The sequence below is a fragment of the Cheilinus undulatus genome, linkage group 13, assembly GCF_018320785.1.
Source record: "Cheilinus undulatus linkage group 13, ASM1832078v1, whole genome shotgun sequence".
Classification (NCBI taxonomy): Eukaryota; Metazoa; Chordata; class Actinopteri; order Labriformes; family Labridae; genus Cheilinus; species Cheilinus undulatus.
In genome coordinates, this window is record NC_054877.1 from 28,257,779 (window position 1) to 28,277,791 (window position 20,013).

Genomic DNA, 20,013 nt, shown 5'->3' on the forward strand with positions numbered 1-20,013 from the left:
TGTTAACTGCACAGCACAGGTTAATTTTATCATCTTGTATTTTTAAAAATGATGCTGAGTTTTGGTATGTTAATTTTGCATGTTATTATTACCTCTTATCCAAGTTGTCTCAATTATAGACAGTGTTCAGATACCAACCAATAAAATGTTAAAATTAAAGTGTGTTTATGATCACATTATATTACAGCATTACATGCAACAGTGAGCTGTTTGACCTTTAACTTTGAGTCATACTTTTTTTAATGAAGGGAACACACAACTGATCATGGCTGATTTTACTTCTGTGTTTTTTTCTTAAGTTGCAGTTTTCATACAATAAGGAACTGAAGTTCAAGAGTCAATGAAGTAGTTGCTTGTTCTAGTGTATTGGTGCAGGGGACTCTTTATTTTTTGTAGATAACGCTGGTCTTGATTTCAGCACATCACCATCAGGCAGTAAGATTTAATGGCAATGCTTGACAGAGACGGGGATGTTTAAGATATATTTTGAGTGTTGCAACACATATTTTGTACATAGGCAATAACTCAACTCCTTTATCCAAGAGGGAGTATAGTCTGATGGGTACAGGACTGCATACAACACCAGTATTCAGCAGAGTACTTACAGGTGTCTTTACTAATGAGAAGATTTGAGGCATAGAGAAAAATGAGTTAGGGAAGGTCAGAATAGTAAAATATCTCCATTTTCATATTTCCCTGTTGAAAATATTTTTTGTTTGATCACATGTTGTGCCTCAAGCTTTTATTGTGTGATATGAATTAAGCAATGGCCAAATTGTATGTACGCTGTTGATTTTAATAGTGTCTACTAATTTCAACATCAGCAAATTCTCAGTCTCTGTGGGTTATAAAATGTTTCAGGGTTGGGGTCACGTATTTCTCAGCCAGCGTCCCATACTGCCTCCGTGTGGCAAATCTGTTTACTTGATTTGTGTCAGTTTATCATGGTGTCCTTATAAGGCTTTGTATATAAGGTCAATACAAATGATGACTTTTATACCATACTTTATTTTAAGATGCTATTTTATAAAATGAGAAAAAGAAAGAAAACTTCCATTGCAATAACTGAATCATAATTTCTTAGGAATCCTAGTGAAAGAAAAAATAACATGAAAGTATCTTGTTGATTTTGTGTGAAAAATACTATGGATTTAAATGTTTTGAGTAGAGTTTGTTTACTGATAAATCATTCATGCATTTTAACTTTTTACTATAGTTCAATTTATCCTAATCTCATGTTTTGTAATTATGTGTGGGCAGCCACCTGTCACACTTATCTACATAAATTGTGTTGATCCAAGAGATATTTTTGAGATTGATTACTTTTGCTGGAAGATGAACTGCTCTTCTCCTCCTCTCAGATAATACACAATCTTATTGATTTTTAATGTGAACAAATTTCTAACTTGTGTTTAGGTATGAATATGTTCACCTATTTACCATACTAATTACTAATTTAATGCAATTTGTGTTATAAGTAATTAATCTATTTACTGTAACTCAAATACTGTAAGAAGGCTCCCTGTGGTAAAATGCTTCACTTCATTTGCACTCTGCCCACATCCCTGCATATTTTATGCTTCTGATCATGTCTAGTCAGCATTCTTGCACCATCTGCACATCTTGGAACCATACTATCAAAGCATACGGACTTGTATATGCTAGAAAAAATACCTAATTAGAGATTTAACACATTTAAAAAAAAAAATTTCCATAAAACACTGCTGTACTTTGTCTTACCTTTTTCACGGTTTTTGTTCTGTACAGGCTAAAACGTATTATTTTTTAATAGTACTCAGGTTAATTTGCGTTCCTTTACAAGGGCTTTTTAATGTTTCTATTCAACTTTTGGTTGTAGTAAACTATACAATTTTAGATTTAAATATAAATTTCATTTGTTAAGGTTTTCACTTTTGTGTTGGGGTTTGTTGCATATCTTGAATTTCCCTCAGAATTAATAAAGTCCCTAAATGTCTGCATAAATCTCGATCCGCCCAGCACGTTTCAGAAGGTTCCATGAATATTCAATCATATCGGTTTTTTATTATTTATTTTTTATTTATTTATTTTTTAAAAGATTTATAATACCAGGCATTTTAAGGACTTTCGCCTTCCAGCTGACGCAGGTTTCTCACGCAACCCCTAACGCTCGATAGCTAACGGCATTGACGCACGTGCGTAAGCTCAAGTAAGCTTCACGAGTTGTAAATGCGACTTGGCGAGACGGATCCATTTACCCGGATGCAGACTGGGTCGTCAACTCAACACCGGATATCCACCTGAAGCCACCAGAGGCCAGGGCTGTTCAAACGGGCTCTCGATAGTAACAAGTGCTAACAGGTGAGCATGAACTTCAGATTTTTAAAGACCTATTTTTAGACCTTGCTGTGGGAAAGAAACCACAGATTTTGACCTGGGCCACTCTCATCGAGTACAACAGCCTTTGTCCATCTAACTACAGGCAGGTTGAAAAGACAAACTACAAATCAAAGTTTGACACAAAAAGCAGTCAGTCAAAGCCTGACAGCTTGCACCCTTGATTTAAGAAGTTCCTCACCTCAAAATAAGCCCAAAGTTGTCATTACAATTATTTAAGAGCTAGAAAAGAACTTGGAAAGAAAATATTTATTATCCTTTTAGGGATTTATTTTTTAAAGAGTCGGGTTTGAAAAATGTTTAGGGTAATGTCTATTATTAAATCTTGTTAAAAAAATATTTTTTTTCTCTGTTGATGTTATTGCCATAACCCTTTTCTGCACTTCCTCTGTAAAAGCTTCAGTTGATTTTTCCCTTTCTTTTTTTTAATCATACACTAATGTTGCTATTTAGTGCTTCTTGCAGACGACTTATAAGATAAATCCCCCAAAAATTGGAACTAGTGAGCAAAAGGTGAGGCTGACATTATGACTACTGTAGTGTGTGATGTGTTTGGTGATGGTTTTGGGGAACTTGAGTGCATACCTGCTAAAGAAGAGCTTGACAGAAACGTTTGGGAATCACAGGTTTAAGGCTGCCAAGAGCTTTGTCATGTGAAGTTGTGAAGAGAGCTAAATACCAACCGTTTTTACTTTGTTAGACATCCCAGGATTCAGCAAACTACAGTGAGCTCAGTTCAAACTGAACACTGCAGTCATTCTTGTGCATTTCTGTGAAGAGTAGTTTCAATTTTGTGACACAAGGTGTCAGACTTTTCCAGTTAGCTGGTGAGTGCCAGTGCTGAGCTGAATCACTTGTTAACATTTCTTTCTTTTTGTCATTCACCAAAAACAACAGGAGGCTTTTGAATCTTTCATTCTTCATCTCTCCTCAATATACTGTACCAGAATTACACTTTTCTGTCTTTTCTTTTTAATTTGCAGCTGAGGGGGTATTATGTATCTGGATCCACTATGTAGAGTATTTTTTTAGTTTTGACCAATATATAAGTATTGTGTTAACTGTATCCATTTTCATTTCACTTTCATTTTTCACTGTTCCCAACTGTGCCTTCATACCACCTGAATTAAACAAATCTCTTTTCAGGTTTTCCCACTCTCATGAGATCCAGTGGACTGGTCATAGTTTGAGGAGTGAACGATTTGGTGTTTATCCACGGAGTCTGGATGACAGATGACACTATCTGGACAAGCTGCTGCAGCAAGGACATTGTATCGAAGTAAGCTACTTTCTTACTTAAGCTTGAATGTTTGCAACTGTTATATTTCACTTGTAGGATCTTGTGGATAGGTTTCAAAGAAGACACACACACACACACTGCAGTTCAAGCTGTGTTAGACTGAGTTACAATGTTACAATGTCATTTAGCAGACACTTTTGTCTAAAGCGAAATACATTCAAGATTAAGTACAACACAAGTAAAGATCTAGACAAGAAGAAACAACATCAGTAAGTGCTTCAAGTCCATTTGGATGCAGGCACTGCCATGCAGTGTTAAGGCAATGCATATGGTAAAACTGTTGCACTTCCTTAAAGGTCACATATTATGCAAAATACACTTTTTCAGGCTTTTCTAACAAGAATACAGTATGTGCCCCTGGCCTGTCCACAATCCTCCCCAAGAATCAGACCCCCCCCCACACACACACACACACTTTTCAGAAAATGTGTCCTGAAACAAGCCATTCTCAGATTTTCCCCTCATGATGTCATGTGGGTTTAGTTGGCCCTCCCCGCTTGGGAGAAAGTTCTGCCAACTTTTCCTGATCTTATATTGCCTTACATAGTGGACTTGGCTCTCGCAATATGGTGCCAACATACAGCCAGCCAGTCAATGAGGCGTCTTCGTAATGTTTATGCATTAGGCCCCATCCATTTCCTGAGAGGGAAATCAGTCAGACAGCTCAGTAACATTTGAAGCCACTGACACAGAAACAGCTGATTCTAAACAGGGCTGAAACAGAGGGTTTTTTTTAGACATGCAGGAATCCAATACTGGAGTGTTTTTTCAGCAAAAAAACACACACGTTTTGGGGACCTCTGAGACCAATATAAACTTGTCTTAAAGGGGTAAAATATGTGATCTTTAATATTACATGTATTAACAGTGCGCTTAACTCCCTGGACTGCCCACAGATTTCACATGACTTGGACAAACCCAGAGAATGGACCCGTCCCAGTCAGTTTTGGGTAGCGTTACTTTTTAAACTACGTCATTAGATTACTGTGTTACATACTGAGAAAAAAGTAATTTGTTATGTTAATTTGTTACTGCGTTACCTATTTCTAAAACTAACGCCTTTAGCCACTTGTTCCACTCGCTGGTTGTAAAAACGACAGATAGCGACTACAGGTCTGCATTTGAATGTGCAGCTCTAATGCCAATATACAGCATTATCTTTAACATGCTCACAATCTGACAACAAGCTGAGGAGAGGCAGAAAGAATCACTTGAACGCAGTGCGTAGTAACGGCGCATAATTGGAGCGGCTACACAGCTAATTCAATGAAAGCAAACAGAGCTTTTAAACTTGCATTTCACCATGATGCTGTTCTTGTCCCTTTTATCCAAAAATCCAACATAATGGGAATAATTCCACAGTGATCTGCTGTCCTCTCTGTCATCTCGCTGGTTCAACAAGCTAACAGTGCACATGTAATGGCACAGAATGTTTACTTTCTGCTGGCACGGCGCTACTTGCCAACGTGACTACAGGATGAGAGAAGGACAAACAGAGCAGATGCCTCAAGGAGCTTCCCTTTTTCTCTTTCTCTCTTTTGAAGCCACGGTAGAGAGAGGAAATTTGGGATTTTTCTTTCAGTAACGGATTACTTTTATGAAAATGTAACTAATAAGGGGATTACTTGAATTGTAAAACTGACGCATTACGTTAATCGTTACAACAAAAAAGTAATCTGAGTACTCTAATGGATTACTTTGTAACACGTTACCCCCAACACTGTTCTGTTATAATTTATTGACCGTAAAAATGTATGTGAGTTTGATCATTCTGTTTGAAATAAAGGATAAAAACAACCCTAAAAGCTTTCATGGGTCACCCAGATTTGCAATAGGTTTGCAATCATTACAGCTGGGGCCTGCCTGTGCATCCAAGTGGCTGTTAGCTCAGATGTAACTGTAGAAAAACAGCAGTTTAATCGGAACTAGACCACATTTATTTTTAAAACAAGAGCATAGGCCATGTCAAAAGATTATGTTAGCAGAGAAGATGTTTTAGCACACCCCTGACCAGCCTTAGCATCAATTTTATTCACCGAGAAGCTCCGCCATTAATATTCTAAGACAGCGGTAGCTTGGCAGCAGTAGCACGTCATGCACACATCATTTGTTGCTCTGATTGGCCCCATCATGAATGTGACAGACAGGACATTCCTTCATTACCTTTGGAGAATCTTTTGAAAAGTCCTGTCCTTCCCAAACGCTTTCTATGGGAGCTTTCCCAGATGAATGTGAATTATATAAATGCATATTAATATATGAGTCGTTCTGGCGTGTAGGGTTAGCCATTTACAAGTTTACATTCTGAAGAAGGCTACATACTCTGGCATTAATAATTAAAACAAATATTTGTTGCTTTGATAAGAGTGGTTATCAATCAGGTGAAAAAAAGTAAATACGGTAATCACATCTTAAAGGGGGAGTATGTAACATTCAATGAGAACTGTGTAGAATCAACTTTACCTCCCCTCCCTTCCTGTTCCTCTCCATGTCTGGGCTCCGTAGCTCCGCCCCTCTTCTCACATACCTCCTTGTGAATGTGCATGCCCGCTGAATCGAATACTGACAGTGGCAAAACTCTCGTGGAGTGATTTTGCTCGGCTTTTCCACTGAAATCAATGGCTGAATTACAGGTTAGAAAACACTTCGTCTCAGCATGAACAAATTCTACACAGGACCGAACACCGCTGGTAACTCCGCCATTGTATCAACTTCTCACTGAGCTGAGGCGCAAGCGCACCTACTACAGCAGCCAATAGGAATGCTCCCTCCATCCTGAGCCATGATTGGCTGCGAGTACTAGCCTCCTCATTGGCTGGAGCCTCGTCCCTTGTTGGTTTTCCTCAAGTGAGAGTGCAGCGCGAGGAGGCGTTGCAGAAGTGTGTTATTCTTTTAGATGGCTTCAATAAGAAGACCCTGACGGGTTGTGTTGTTTTTGTGGGCATATGACACTAAAAATAAATCGCTTACTGCAGCTTTAAATTTATGAGAGACCATGATTTTGCTGACCTCCATAGGACCCAGTTGGGCTGGGCCCCAGAAAGCCCTCCCCTTTATACACCCTTACAATCTGCCTCAACCCCTCCTCTCATGTATTTTCTACAAAACAAACACAAGATCCACTTATTTAGTTGGTCATTGCAGTTTAATACAGTAAGAGTGCTGGGCTACTGTAAATTGAATGTCAAAAAAGGTGGGCAACCAGGAGATACAGTGGAAGTTTTCATCCCACAGACCTCATTTCCCCCATTCACATCCCATCTGGAGACAGCTGACCTCTTCATTTGTTTATAGATCATAATTTCTATACAAAACCCAAATCTGATGCTGGTTAATTTTAATTTTGAAATCTAAGCTTGTCATGCTACTCTCTCTTTAAGTGAATAAACTTTTTGACTAAACAGAGAAGGCCTGTGTAGGTCATAAGGATTGAAATAAATGATCTGAGCAGTGTTTACATATCATCTATTATCATTATCACTGCATTTAGGTAAAGTGGATATTTTTGTAGAACTGTTGCTGCTAAATGTGCATTTAATGGCAGTTAATGTGATTGTTGAGGTCATAATAGATCTAATTAACAACATGTCTAACAATGACCCAATACAGGCCTGTGCAGACGAGCTGCTTGTGCTTGACTATTGTGAGGGGGTTCAAGTGTCTGTCTGTGCTGAAATGTTGGGAACCTCTTCTCTCTTGCGTACCCCACTGACCTAGATTTCAATTGTTTTCAGCAGGAGACAATAGGAGAAATGGTTTCATAACTGAACACAATACCTGGGTGTTATTCAACACGATTGTTACTAAGGTTCTCATGATGGTGGTGTGATTTTGTTTTGAGCATTGTGTGTTTTCTTTATGTAACCTGCTGGAGCAGCCAGTCGGTGACAAGCCTGTGTTCCCCACAGTAAAATCTCTTCTAGATGATTGTGCATTCACTGAATTTTTGTAACCCAGCCAGTCCAATCACCACTGATTCAAATAGAAGCTCAATTTTCACATGAATTTACCGATGTTCCTTCCTCGCTTAAAGGCCACTTGATACAGAGGAGGTTGTACCTTTGGATAAACAACTGACGGCTGAAAATTCTAATAGTTAACTGCTAGAACAATAAATCCTTTACCCAAATAATCTGCAAGCTGGGGGCTATGGCAGTCCTTATATATGTTTTCCAACACTGTCCATTCAGTTTTAGATCAGTTTTAGGAGGATTTTCATCAGCTCAGGTGCATCAATGAACAGTGAAATTAGATTTAGGGTAATTACATGTGATTAGATTGTTCTAGGAAAGTGTCTTTTCATTTTAGTCTTGAATTTGGTCAAAGTAGTTTTTTTCTCTGAGCTAATTTTAGTTCCCTTTTTTTATAGAGTTTTTATTATCAAAGATGTATTTTAGAGTGTCTCAGTTTCGTACTCCCCATAGAAAAAAGGCTGGACAGACATTTTTAGTTATATTTTTAGTTGACAAAATTAACAGTTTTCCAATGAAAGTCAACAGACAAAATTATAAATTTAATGTCAGAAATAACATAAAAAGCTCACATTAATATGGAACCCCAAAAGGACTGTTCAAAAATGAGATATGAATTATGACAAATGTTGAAATATTACAAAGTCAGCTTGAACTGGATCTAGAACTGGCAAAAAAAAAGTGGGGTGTATTGAAAGTAGGGCTTTCAAAAGATTACAATTTTTAATCACCATTAATCTCAGGATTTCTGAAGTTAATCGTGATTAATCACACTCTATTTATAGCATTTTAAAATTCCACTATTTTGCATTCAAAACTGGTTTGTGTCATTTTGGATTTTTCTACGGTCTTAAACCAAACTTCCATGTTGGATACAGACTTGACTTTATGGGTAGATTAAACATTCTAACGTGAACTTTACCACAGAAAAATCTTCTTGTTATGGACTGACATAGGAAATAAGTGATCAGTAGAAAAGTCAATGTTTGATAACAGATGGTTCAGATGACTTTAGACTTGTCCACTGAGCTGTCTGTAAGTTTTTAAAGAATAAAACATCAAGGAGCTGTGGTGGACTTTTTACACCACTGTGGCTGCAAGGAGATGCTGACCTGGCTTTACAAAGTTTTTGGAAAGCGGCAATAAAGCCTAAAGTCTAATCACAATTAAAAAGAAATTAGTATGCTAATTGTGGATCGTAGTTAATCGTGATCAATACAATTACGCTTGACAGCCCTAGTTGAAAGCCATCATGAGTTAGATTCTAAGTGTGCAACACAGTAACCAGTGCGGGACTATAAAAGAAATTTGGCATTGGCATCTTTTGGTGCGAGCCAGCCCTCTACCCTGGTCGTACATGATGTAACTACACTGTCTCTTCATGCCCTTCAGTATGTCAGGCACATCAGTTCCCCAAACTATAAAGCTGAGTAGCAAATTACATTGACAAATAAATTGACGTGTATTGTCTTTTTCACTGACTCTATTATTGTCAGAGGTGAACATGGTGGAATATTAAAACCAGAAAGATCCAATCATACTGACCCCAAAGTGCATTGGCCCACCTGGAAAATGCCTTGCATGCCAGACTGCCAGTCCAGCCCTGACAGTAACTAAAAGCTATATTGTTCTGGCTCAAGGTAACAACAAATGACAGCTTTCTAAGTATGTGATTATATATAGAGCCATTTTTATCCAGCAAATCTTAGATTTGTAGGCTGTAGAGTGTTTCCAATAACTTCTACAGGTACATCTTAATCTGCACTTCATCAGAACAGACTTAGAACACTTAGAACATTCTAGTAAATAACTGAACAATATTTTTTTAGCAGTGTATATTGCTAAATAATTGATAAACTGATAAACATTTCTTAGCTCACTAAGCCCTCAAAAGTTTGGAACACTGATAACAGATGTACACTTCTGGTACTTAGGTTGTAATCAAAAATATTCAAATCCAACATTTATGTCATCAAATGTCTTAAAATGTTAATGGCTAGATGAATGCACTGTTAGAAAATGGTAGCTAAGCTTAGAAAGCACAGTAGACAGAGAGAGAAACCTGCAGGCAGAAGAGAAAAGAAGCTGCTCTATGCTTGGTGGATAAATGAAGGAGTAGTTAGCAGAAGGCAAATTAATCACAGGACATCAAAGGCAAATGAACTGGAGGAGGAAAGGGTTGAAAGACTGCCGCCCATTTGTCCCATGCCGTCCTCGCTCCGCTCCGCCTGATCCTGCTCTCAGATCTCGAGGCCATTGTGCCGCACGGGTGCATGGAGGGGGCTGGGGCACAATGTACACAACAAAACATGCACAAACACACAAAAATGTCTAAAAGCAAGCACTGCAAATGAATACAAATATGTTCTTCTATTTTTTGTGTCTCAAAGTTTTGCTTACAATATCTAGCCCCGTCCCCCCTCCTTGTTTGGTCTCTTGCAGTTTTTGTCCGCATCAAACCATATGAGTTCATCAAGGCTGGCTGCACAAACTTCGACTGAAACATAAACACAGTCACACAGTCGCTAACACATACTGTACGTTGTTGTCAGTGTGAACTCTGCCGTCATTGCTGGCTTGTGGCAACAGTGGACGGCTCTCTTTGATAATGCCTTGCTAGATTCAGCCGCCACTCTTTTTATCATTTGGCCAGTTAGTTGGCTCAATGTTGACTCCAATTTGTGCTTCCAGTTTGGTCTACTGGTCGGAACAGACTCCTTTCTGAGTCACTGTAGACCATGCTAATGCTTCTTTTTTGCTTGAGACATACAGAACATTTTATTTTTATCAGTTTTTACTTGGGTCTTTGATATACGAAATTACAGTCACAGCTGAACTTTTAGATACGAATTTGACTCGTTGTATATCGTAAATATGCATACAAACAGAGCGGTTTGACATTTTTATCTTTAGTTAGACCTAGGACTGTCAGCATTCATGTATTAACTGCAACTGACTAAGGTCCATAATAAGGACATTGATTTTTAACTCCACCAAGGAGGTTATGTGATCAGCAGGGTTTGTTAGTTAATTTTTTTGTTAGTTTGTTTGTTAGCAACATAATTCAAAAAGTAATAGACAGATTTTGATGAAATTTTCAGGAAATGTCAGAAATGGCATAAGGAAGAACTGATTAGATTTTGGGAGTGATCCAGATCACCATCTGATCCAGGCATTTTTAAAAGGATTATTTACTATTGGGAGATAGGGCTAATGGCGGAGGTCTGCGCTCTCTATGTGCTTTTCTAGTTTTTTTTAATTAAATCACAATTAAATGCATCCTCAATAGTCCCTGTCAGCACACTTTGGTTAAGCCACTGCAGCATCTTTGCAACCACAGTGATGTAAATAAGTTTCCCACTGCTCCTTAATTCATTTCAGTTGAATAAACTCACCAACAGCTCAGTGGACAAGCCAAAAGTCGTCTGCCTTTCCCTTTTTCCTCCATTTTTCTTTTAAATCCATAACAAGTCCCATTTTCAGTGCTAAAGTTCATGCCTTAATCTTCAATCTAACAGAAGCTCCTTATATTCCGTAATATAAGGATCCAAACATGAAGTTAATTCCACTTAGTTAAAGACAGTACAGAAATTCAAAATGAAACAATAACAGTGTTAAAGGCAACATTAGGGAATTATAAATGGGGAGATATGTTACAAATAACTACAGAAATTCTTCCTTCCCCCAGCAGATTAGTCTAATTCAGAAAGTGTGCTCAGGCAAAAATACACTGTTGCATTTGTGGTGTCTTCCCTTTCTTTCCCTTCATTATCCCTACGGATTATAAAGTCACAGAGTGCCAGAAAATAGAGCCTTTAACAATCACCTTAGCCGTGTGTAGTGTAAAATACTGTCTCATACTGCACTGTCTCTGACTGCTTTACTGTATCTCAGATAAGGAACTCATTGTGGTAAATGCCTCACCTCATATGCATATTTGCACTAATCAATCCATTTAGCCTACTAATTACTAATTTATTTTTTGAACCTACTCAAATACTATGAGTAATTAATCTATTCACTGTAACTGGAATACTGTAAGAAGGCTCTCTGTGGTAAAATACCACATCTCATATTTGCACTAATGAATCTATTTACTGTACTAATCACTAATTTGATTTAATATTAAACTTCCTTACTTCTCATGCAAACTTTAACAGATTACCTGTAGTAAATGATCTCATCTACCTCATGTAAATCTGCACTCATCCTTACTGTTGATGATGTCAAGTCAGCGTCTTGCAACCAGTGTTAATTTTGACAGCTATTTTTAATTTTAGTCTTGGTTTTAGTCTTCAAATGAATTGCATTTTAGTTGTAGTCACATTTTAGTCCCTTCTATCCTTTTAAGTTTAGTTTTATTAAATCTGTGTGCTTTTGATTTATTGAACAGTTTGATAAACTTTTCTGTCACTTACTGCTGCAAATCTTAATGTAAGAAGCTATGGCAATAGGTTTTTTTAGACATGTTAAAGGGTTTATCCCATTCATTGTTTGGCCTTTTCACCTTTCTTTAAGGAAAGTAAGTATGAACAACTTAACAAAGGAGATGTTCATTTTCTCTGGAATAATAGGACTGAAAGATTTCGTCTGAAAGTCAGTTTTCCATTTCATCCTCTGTTTCAGGTTTATATTAGATATGAGATACTAAATGAAAATATTTTTATTCACTCAATGAAAGATTCTTTCTGAACTTTAAAAATAAACCCCACTCAAAGGCACTTTTTTACTGTATCTTTATGTAACAAAAGCAGAGTTCAGCAGATAAAGACAAAAGTGATGTGAACTGACAATATTTTAATGGGGAAGATAAAAGACTGTAAGTGATCAATGGAAGCGGCGGCCAAGTGATGCCCGGGGGACGCCTTTGATGTGGGCATCCTCAGAGGGACACCGGGGACAATGCCCTCTTTGAGAGGCATGCAAAATGGCAGACACATCCCTCTCCCTCTCTCTCGCACGCTGTCATTCAGCATCCCGCTCCATGTCCCGCTTGCTCCGATCACGCTGTAGCTCCTCGGATCAGACGCTCGCTGACATCTATCTGGCTCTGCATTCCACTGGTCCAGTATGACAACGGCACATATCCTTATCTGTGTAACTTTCTTCCTCTCACATTAATTAATTCAAACAACACCCCCTTTCCTACTGCCCAGCCAATCACTCCGCCTTCTCACTGTCCCCCCTCCCTATCTGTATCTCTCTCTCTCCCTCCCTCTGTCTCCTTTCATAGAACCAAACCTCTTTGTAATGTCCAGCCTTGGCAAGTTGCACCCGATTTGCTGTCACAGTCTTAATGAATTCATCTGTTTGTGTATTGGCCATGGGAGCATCTCTCCCTCCTCCCTCTCTCTCTCTTTCCTATCCTCTCCCCCCTCCCTCTTAGTGGTGTTCCCCTGGGGACTCTATATATACCAGGGACCACTCCAGGCACCTATTGTTCCTCTAAGTAAACTTACAGACAGATGCCCTGCACGGCAGTGTGGGAGAGAGCCCAGAGAGTCAGGAGGAGGGAGACTGTTAGAGAGAAACCAGACAATCAGGACCTGGAAACACTGCAGGCAGCCCTCATCCCTAGCTCCTCTGCATCCTCCTCTGTCTGTACGAGCGTCTCCTGTCTTCCTGCTTGTTGTCACTGCTGAGTAGAGGTCTGATGTTCTGACACCATGTCGCTGCTTATATCACTGCTGCTTATGGGACTCGACTGCTTGCTGGGAGCTCCAGCAGGTCGAGAGGTGTACAGGATGCCTCAGAGTGCACTCAAAGGTAATTTACCAAACTTACTCTGTTTTTTTAGTAGTGTTGCAGGAATGGCAGCAGTACCTGTCAGTGTCTAAAGTTTGGAGAGCTGTTTGCTATGTTTCAAGCATGCAAACATTTCCAGGTGTGGTGCTTATAATTCAAAAACTACCTGGGGAAAAACTGAATTTTAAATTGATCTTTTCCTGTAGTATTCATTCTAATAAGAACCGTAACTGTCTTTGACTGTGATCACAAATGTCTGGTGGTACTTTCAGTTACAATCACAAAGCCCAACAGCTTTGATTTTCAATGTCATACACATTATTTAACACAAGTTGGTGTACCTTTGTTAACAGCTACTGCAAACTTTTGTTTTCAACCTACTTGTATCAATTCAATTTACTGGGATATAGTTTATGCTTTTGCTGATGAGCAGCTGTTGTCTGTTTATAAAGAAAGTAAAACTAAGAAATATCACAGCACTGGCTCTCTCACTATCTTAATTTTTGCACGTTCCATGCAGGTTTATCAGGGATAAATGTCAGAGAACCTTGTGAAATTCCGCAGGAAAAGTTCCCTAAGGGACCTCTGGCCTTCTGTGGCTGCAGCACTGAGTACAGCAGAGCCTTCATACAAATGGCTGGTGATGGCAGTGTGTGTTTCGAGTGTTCAGAACAAGGGATTTGGGGTCCCAGCCGCCCCAGGGCTGCCAGCCCATGCCCCTACGGCCTGTCCCTGCCCGCCAGCCTCTGCCAGCTCAGCCCTGGCCTTCTAATTAAGTCTTCAATCAGCATTGTTGTTGTTAGTGGCCTATCCTGTGATGTGGTGCGGCACAGAGGGGGGCTGCAGGGCCGGCGGTCCAATTGATGTGTGTCTGCAGAAGCCTCACCAGCGCGCTGAGCGTGAGCTAGCTTCCATAACATGCTGCAAATGAGCTCAAAGAGAAGCATGAGAAAAAAGGGGGCGGCTCTCACAGATACCAGAGAGCTGAACCTGTTCAAAGGAAAGGCTCACATAGTGTTCTCACAGCAAATAAAGGCTTCCATGTCATAACAAGAGTCTGTCTTTTGCAACTTTTCCCTAAAAAAAGTCATTTTGCAGTTATTTGATGTATCCATCGTCAGAAATCTGCTGCTCTGAAAAGAGAGATCACCTGTGACCTCTGACTTTAAAGTCTGTGACTGACTATTTTATAAGCTAGCATCTATTCTAGAAACTGGTAGGAAAAGTTTCTGAAGAAGTTGTGATGCTGTGTCTTTGATGAATTAGGAGACACATATCCCGCATTCACCACCTCAATGCACACCTCTGTCTGCATCTAACTCTATGAATAACAAATTTCAAGTGTCTGTCCTTCTTTTATGATTATTTTTCCTGTCTCTCCTGTAGCTCTGTCTGACCGTGGCACTGTGGTTCTTGAGGCAGCCATGACCAGCGCTCTGTCCGCTCTCGATCGTGCTTCATCTGAGAGGAGTCGAGCGGAAGCCGGATGTCGAGGCTGTGTTCCCTGTTTGTTTCAGGACTGTGGACAGCTGTCCGGCTCCTGTTGTAAGTCAAAAAATACTGTTTCTGTCCCATTTAATCGTCTTAAGTGAGATAATTTTGTTCATATATTAACAATGCATACCAGTGTTTATAGTTATGTGATCTCTTTCTCTGATTTAACAGCGTCTCCTTCCAACGCGTTGTCAGAGCCTAGCTGTGATGTCATCAGTAAGGCCCAGAAGCTTCAGGATGAAGCCGAGCGGAGCTGGGCTCTGAGTCAGGCCTGTGCTTACTATCAGCATCGCTGCCCGGCAGGGGAACTGGACAAGGAGAGCTGCATCAGGATTATGGGTGAGAGCTGCAGCGCTCGTGTCCTCCAGTGCAGCCTGCTTAACACCATGCAGAACCTGGAGCCTGCTACACAGACACATGCACAGGGTGAGGGGGTAATATTGTCTGTGAAGTCAATAATTTTGAAGATTTCAGTTTTAGTCCTCAAAAAGTTTCATTTTCTTGACTGCGAATGTCTTTGTGTCCTAGCAGCAGTGTGTGGTCAGAGATCGACCAGGGTTCAAAACATCACACAGCCCCGCTCTAGGATCGTCGGTGGCTCTCCTGCTCCTCTGGGCAGCTGGCCCTGGCTGGTCAACCTGCAGCTAGATGGGGGCCTGATGTGCGGAGGAGTCCTGGTGGACAGCTCCTGGGTGGTCACTGCTGCTCACTGCTTTGCTGGGTAATTACTGTTAAAAAAGAGCTTTGATTTGTGTTAAGCTTGAAGATCATTGTATTATTTTTGGCCTTTCACTCACAATTTCTGGTTCTGACCTCTGCAGCAGCCGCAGTGAGAGCTACTGGACCGCCGTGGTGGGAGAGTTTGATATCACCAAGACTGACCCTGATGAGCAGGTCCTCAAAGTGAACCGCATCATCCCTCATCCTAAGGTAACAATCCAAAGATGAAATTTTAATATCTCTCTTATTTGACCTCTCTGGACAGCCATTCAACACCAGATTAATCTGTTAGTCATCACTGAATGTTTCCTTCTTTCTACAGTTCAACCCCAAGACCTTTAACAATGACATAGCTCTGGTTGAGCTGACGACTCCAGTGGTTTTATCTGAACATGTCACTCCGGTGTGTCTCCCCTCGAGCATGGACCCTCCTACAGGCAGTCCTTGTTTGGTGGCAGGCTGGGGCTCCCTCTATGAGGGTGAGTGAGATACACATTAAAAGTATTTTAATCCTAGTCTGGGAGCATGTTTGGATACTTTTTGGTTCCTTTTATGCCTATGTGTAATCAACAAAGGCAGCTCATTTTAAAGCTATCAAGTTATTTAACATGCCTGTCATTTTTTCTTCAGATGGCCCATCTGCTGATGTGGTGATGGAGGCCAAAGTGCCCCTGCTGCCTCAAAGTACCTGTAAGAGTGCACTTGGCAAAGAACTGGTCACCAATACTATGCTGTGTGCCGGATATCTCGCCGGAGGCATAGACTCCTGTCAGGTGGGTAGACTTACATTTTCAAGTTAGAGACATCTTATCTTCTGTTTTAATGAATTTTGGTTCCTGAACAATCCAAGTACATAGAAAATAAAACACTACATAACAGATTTATCTATTTTTTTGTGTCATCTGTAGGGAGATTCCGGAGGCCCCCTGATCTACCAGGACAGAATCTCTGGTCGGTTCCAGCTCTACGGTATCACCTCCTGGGGGGATGGCTGTGGTGAGAAGGGCAAACCTGGAGTCTACACACGAGTGTCTGCTTTCTCTGACTGGATTCAGGCTGAGATACAGAGTGAGTTTCAAACAGCAATGAAGCATGATAAAAACAACAAAGAGAAACAATAGAAGTTTTAAAAAAAAATGAAGAATCTATGATACTTAAATCTACGTTTTAATTGTTAGAGTCATTTGGGAGCCGGGAGCCGACATGTCCGGAGCTTCTAAAGACAACAGAAATGACAGAGGAGGAGCAGAGGGCAGAGTTCAGCTCTCTTTGTCGCTTCTACACACTGACCTGCCCCGCTGGTCAGTCCGTCAGCACTTGCAACCGAATGGCCGAGGACAAGTGCCTGACCCGCTTCAAGAAATGCCGTAAGTATTCTTATTCAAAACACCCGGTTGATGAGCGCTCTTATTTTGTTTGAGCTTAGAGATTTCTGACACTTTTCTCCACTCTCTGCCGCCTAGAGCTGCGCTCCTTTCTGCAGACCCTGCTGGACCTGCTCCAGAGGGCCGAGGACTACATCAGGGACAAAGTGGACCTGACCTTCTTCACTCAGACTCTTCCACAGTTGGTGGAGCACATCTACAGCACAGCTTTTGCTCACACCAGAGAGAGGAGAGACTTAAATCATGGTCTCACTCAGATTAAAGGTACAGCATAGAAAGATTTCTGATTTCTGAAAGATTTTCTTTATCTTCTTTTCAAGCTTAAAAAACTACATCAGTAATTACAGATGAAAATCATGAATTACTAAAGGAGTTTTTAAGTGCATTGATATGTGGAGAGATGAGGTGTTCAGTGTTGTAACAGGTGTTTTATTACTTTCAGAACAGCTAGGTGGAGCTGTGGTACCAACAGAGCAGGGTCCTTCTCTCACTCTCCCATCCTTGTTCAGAGAGGTGGGACCGTCAGTGGATGACTGGGAGAAATACCTGAGAAACATGGCTGAAGAGCTGGACAAACAACACTCTGATGCTTCTACAGACATTTCCTCCAAACCAACGAGACAGGAGAACAGACTTTTCCTACAGGTGATTATTTTGGTGTTTTTCTACCCTATAAAAAGGATTAACCTTAATATATAAAAACATGTCCATGCCGTTGGGCAAAAACCTCCAATCTCCAAATTCACCACTTTTCAGGGAATGAATAAAAACTATTTCTCAAGTAATTTTGACACAGAATTTTCATAATTACCTTCTTTTTGACACTTTTATTACTTTAAAATTTGTTGAAACCCACTGGCAGATGTAAAGAGCAACTAAAAGCGCTGATTTATGAAAAAATAAAAATCGTGGAAAATGGATGGCAATTTACTAAACTTGTGTTGAGATTAATTTTTTAAGCTAAACTTGATGTTTTGTTGTTTTATTTTAAATGTTATCTCCAGACGGATGACTCCTCAGTCCATCTGCTTGAAGGAAAATTTCGATCTATTATCTCAAATCTGCGCTCCAAATTGGACTCAAGAGCTGCTCCTCCCATCATGCACTTGGACACAGTCTACCTCCAAGATGACTCTCCAAACAACTCTCCTTTTCCTACATCTTTCACCGGAACACCAGACCATCCTAATCCCTCCTCCTCATCCAAGGGGCCCCAGAAGCAGCCCTGGTCCCTTCTTACAGCCCTGATGAATGAAATGGAAAAATTAAGCTCCCAAGATGAAACAGGGACAGAGGATGCCTCCCAAAGTGACACTTCTGATGAAAACTGGAGCACTACGTCTGAGGATTTTACTTTTGTTGAAAATGCAGACAAGGCAGAACTAAAATCTTCAGCGTTACCGCTTCATGAGCAGTCAACCACTGTGGTTCAGCCAGTCACTACTTATGCAGAGACAACTGCTGACCCCAGACAAAATGTGCATGCTGTGAAAAGTCTTCATAGGAAATACAGGAGTCTGCTTCATAAAAGGCAGATACCTGGAACAACTGGAAAAAGTAAGTCAAATACCCAGTTATATATAAAATTTTAGAAAAAAAAAGCATTATTTGCTCATTTGTACATTTTCTCTAAAATTGACTGATTTTGTTGGTTTCTTGTAGTTTGTCCTGGAGTGAGAGAATCCTCACAACAAGTCAGCCAAGTCAGAGACTCGTACAGTTGGGTGCTAAATATCCCAAATAAGAACCTACGCATGAGCTTCCAAGAGGTAAATTATCAAGACAAAGATGTACAGAGAAACAAATGTCAGCCAGTAAGAGGGGCCTTGTTAACTTGTGTATGATTTATTTTTCTCTCGGGTCTCCAGGTGTTAGTCGATCTAAGCTCCAAGAACGAGCGAGGACTCTACCAGGCGCGGGTTAGAGCAGTTGTAGGAGGACGGCCGCTGACGTTCTACAGCCTGGTCGGCCTGGAAAACGAGTCTTTTTACCGCAGTGTGCCGAGGATCATTGCACTGGCACTGGACGCGCTCAAGACTTGACTTAATCGAAATAGAAATGAACAGTGAAAGAAAGACTGAGATGATGGACAAAGACTCTCAAACCTATGTGTTTAAAAAGCACCAGAAAAGCCTCTTCATGTGACAGAGACGCACATAAATGCACACCCAGCCACACACCTGCTGTTTTCAGTGAAAGTAGTATCACCCCGATCTGAGCGGCTGATTTAGACTCTAAAGTCAAACACAACCATGAATGTATCAACCCAACTATCAAGCACCCATCATGCTGCAGGATTTTTTTATGTGGTTGAAGACGCAGCCTTGTCTAACTTATGAATATGTACAAATGATAAGTTATTCATTCTGTCTTTTGCAAAGGTTGAGCCTCTTGTGAAGCACACAGACTGTAAATATTATTCATATTCTTACCTTATTCTTACTATATTTATTTGTATAGAGAAAACATTTGTATTTTTGTAAAAAAAAATCTTTATATAAATAAAAATGTTATCAATGCTATGATGGTGGTAGTCTAAATTAATTTAGAATCAAATGTAATCCATGAGATTATCAAACCTGCTGCTAATCCAACTGGAATCGCTCCCAGCTAGAGTCTGTTAGTCTGTTTGAATGGGATTAACTAAAACTGATAGAAGCATTCAGGTGAAAACAGTCCATTTACCACTTATAAGTCAGCAAACATGAAACCCTTCCATCATAACCCTATATGTAATGAATCAGTGTAATATTGGCATCCCAGAGTGGGATTTCACAATATGTTTGCACTGTTACGGAACCATAACCTCTCTTTAATGCCTGTTTCTACCTCAGATGACATTATAACCATCATGTTCACACCATCACACCTTTGTGACATTTGCTTTCAAAGATGATGTGCTAAGGGGACTTACATTTTTTTGCCTTGATCTGGCAATGTAGGACACCCTGTACTCCCTTAAGTCAGGATTTGTTTCTGTCTGGCTCCTTTTTTTTGGCCCTAAGATGACCCCAGCCCTTTG

The 20,013-nt window shown here is 40.1% G+C and overlaps 1 protein-coding gene across 2 annotated transcripts; it reads left to right on the forward strand.

The window, feature by feature from the left end:
- The first annotated feature begins 2,249 nt into the window (after window positions 1–2,249).
- On the forward strand, window positions 2,250–19,499 carry prss56 (serine protease 56). Of its 2 annotated transcripts, none has more exons than XM_041802579.1 (15): window positions 2,250–2,340; window positions 3,523–3,655; window positions 14,779–14,937; window positions 15,058–15,312; window positions 15,418–15,607; window positions 15,708–15,816; window positions 15,929–16,085; window positions 16,237–16,379; window positions 16,515–16,674; window positions 16,785–16,973; window positions 17,070–17,255; window positions 17,434–17,636; window positions 17,996–18,548; window positions 18,654–18,760; window positions 18,860–19,499. In XM_041802579.1, the coding sequence occupies exons 2-15, from the start codon at window positions 3,610–3,612 to the stop codon at window positions 19,031–19,033; spliced, it is 2,631 nt and encodes an 876-aa protein (XP_041658513.1). In that variant the 5' UTR covers window positions 2,250–2,340; window positions 3,523–3,609; the 3' UTR covers window positions 19,034–19,499. The 2 variants fall into 2 exon arrangements, with proteins under 2 accessions (XP_041658513.1, XP_041658512.1); XM_041802578.1 differs by lacking the exon at window positions 2,250–2,340 and adding an exon at window positions 2,844–2,889.
- The last annotated feature ends 514 nt before the right edge of the window (window positions 19,500–20,013 follow it).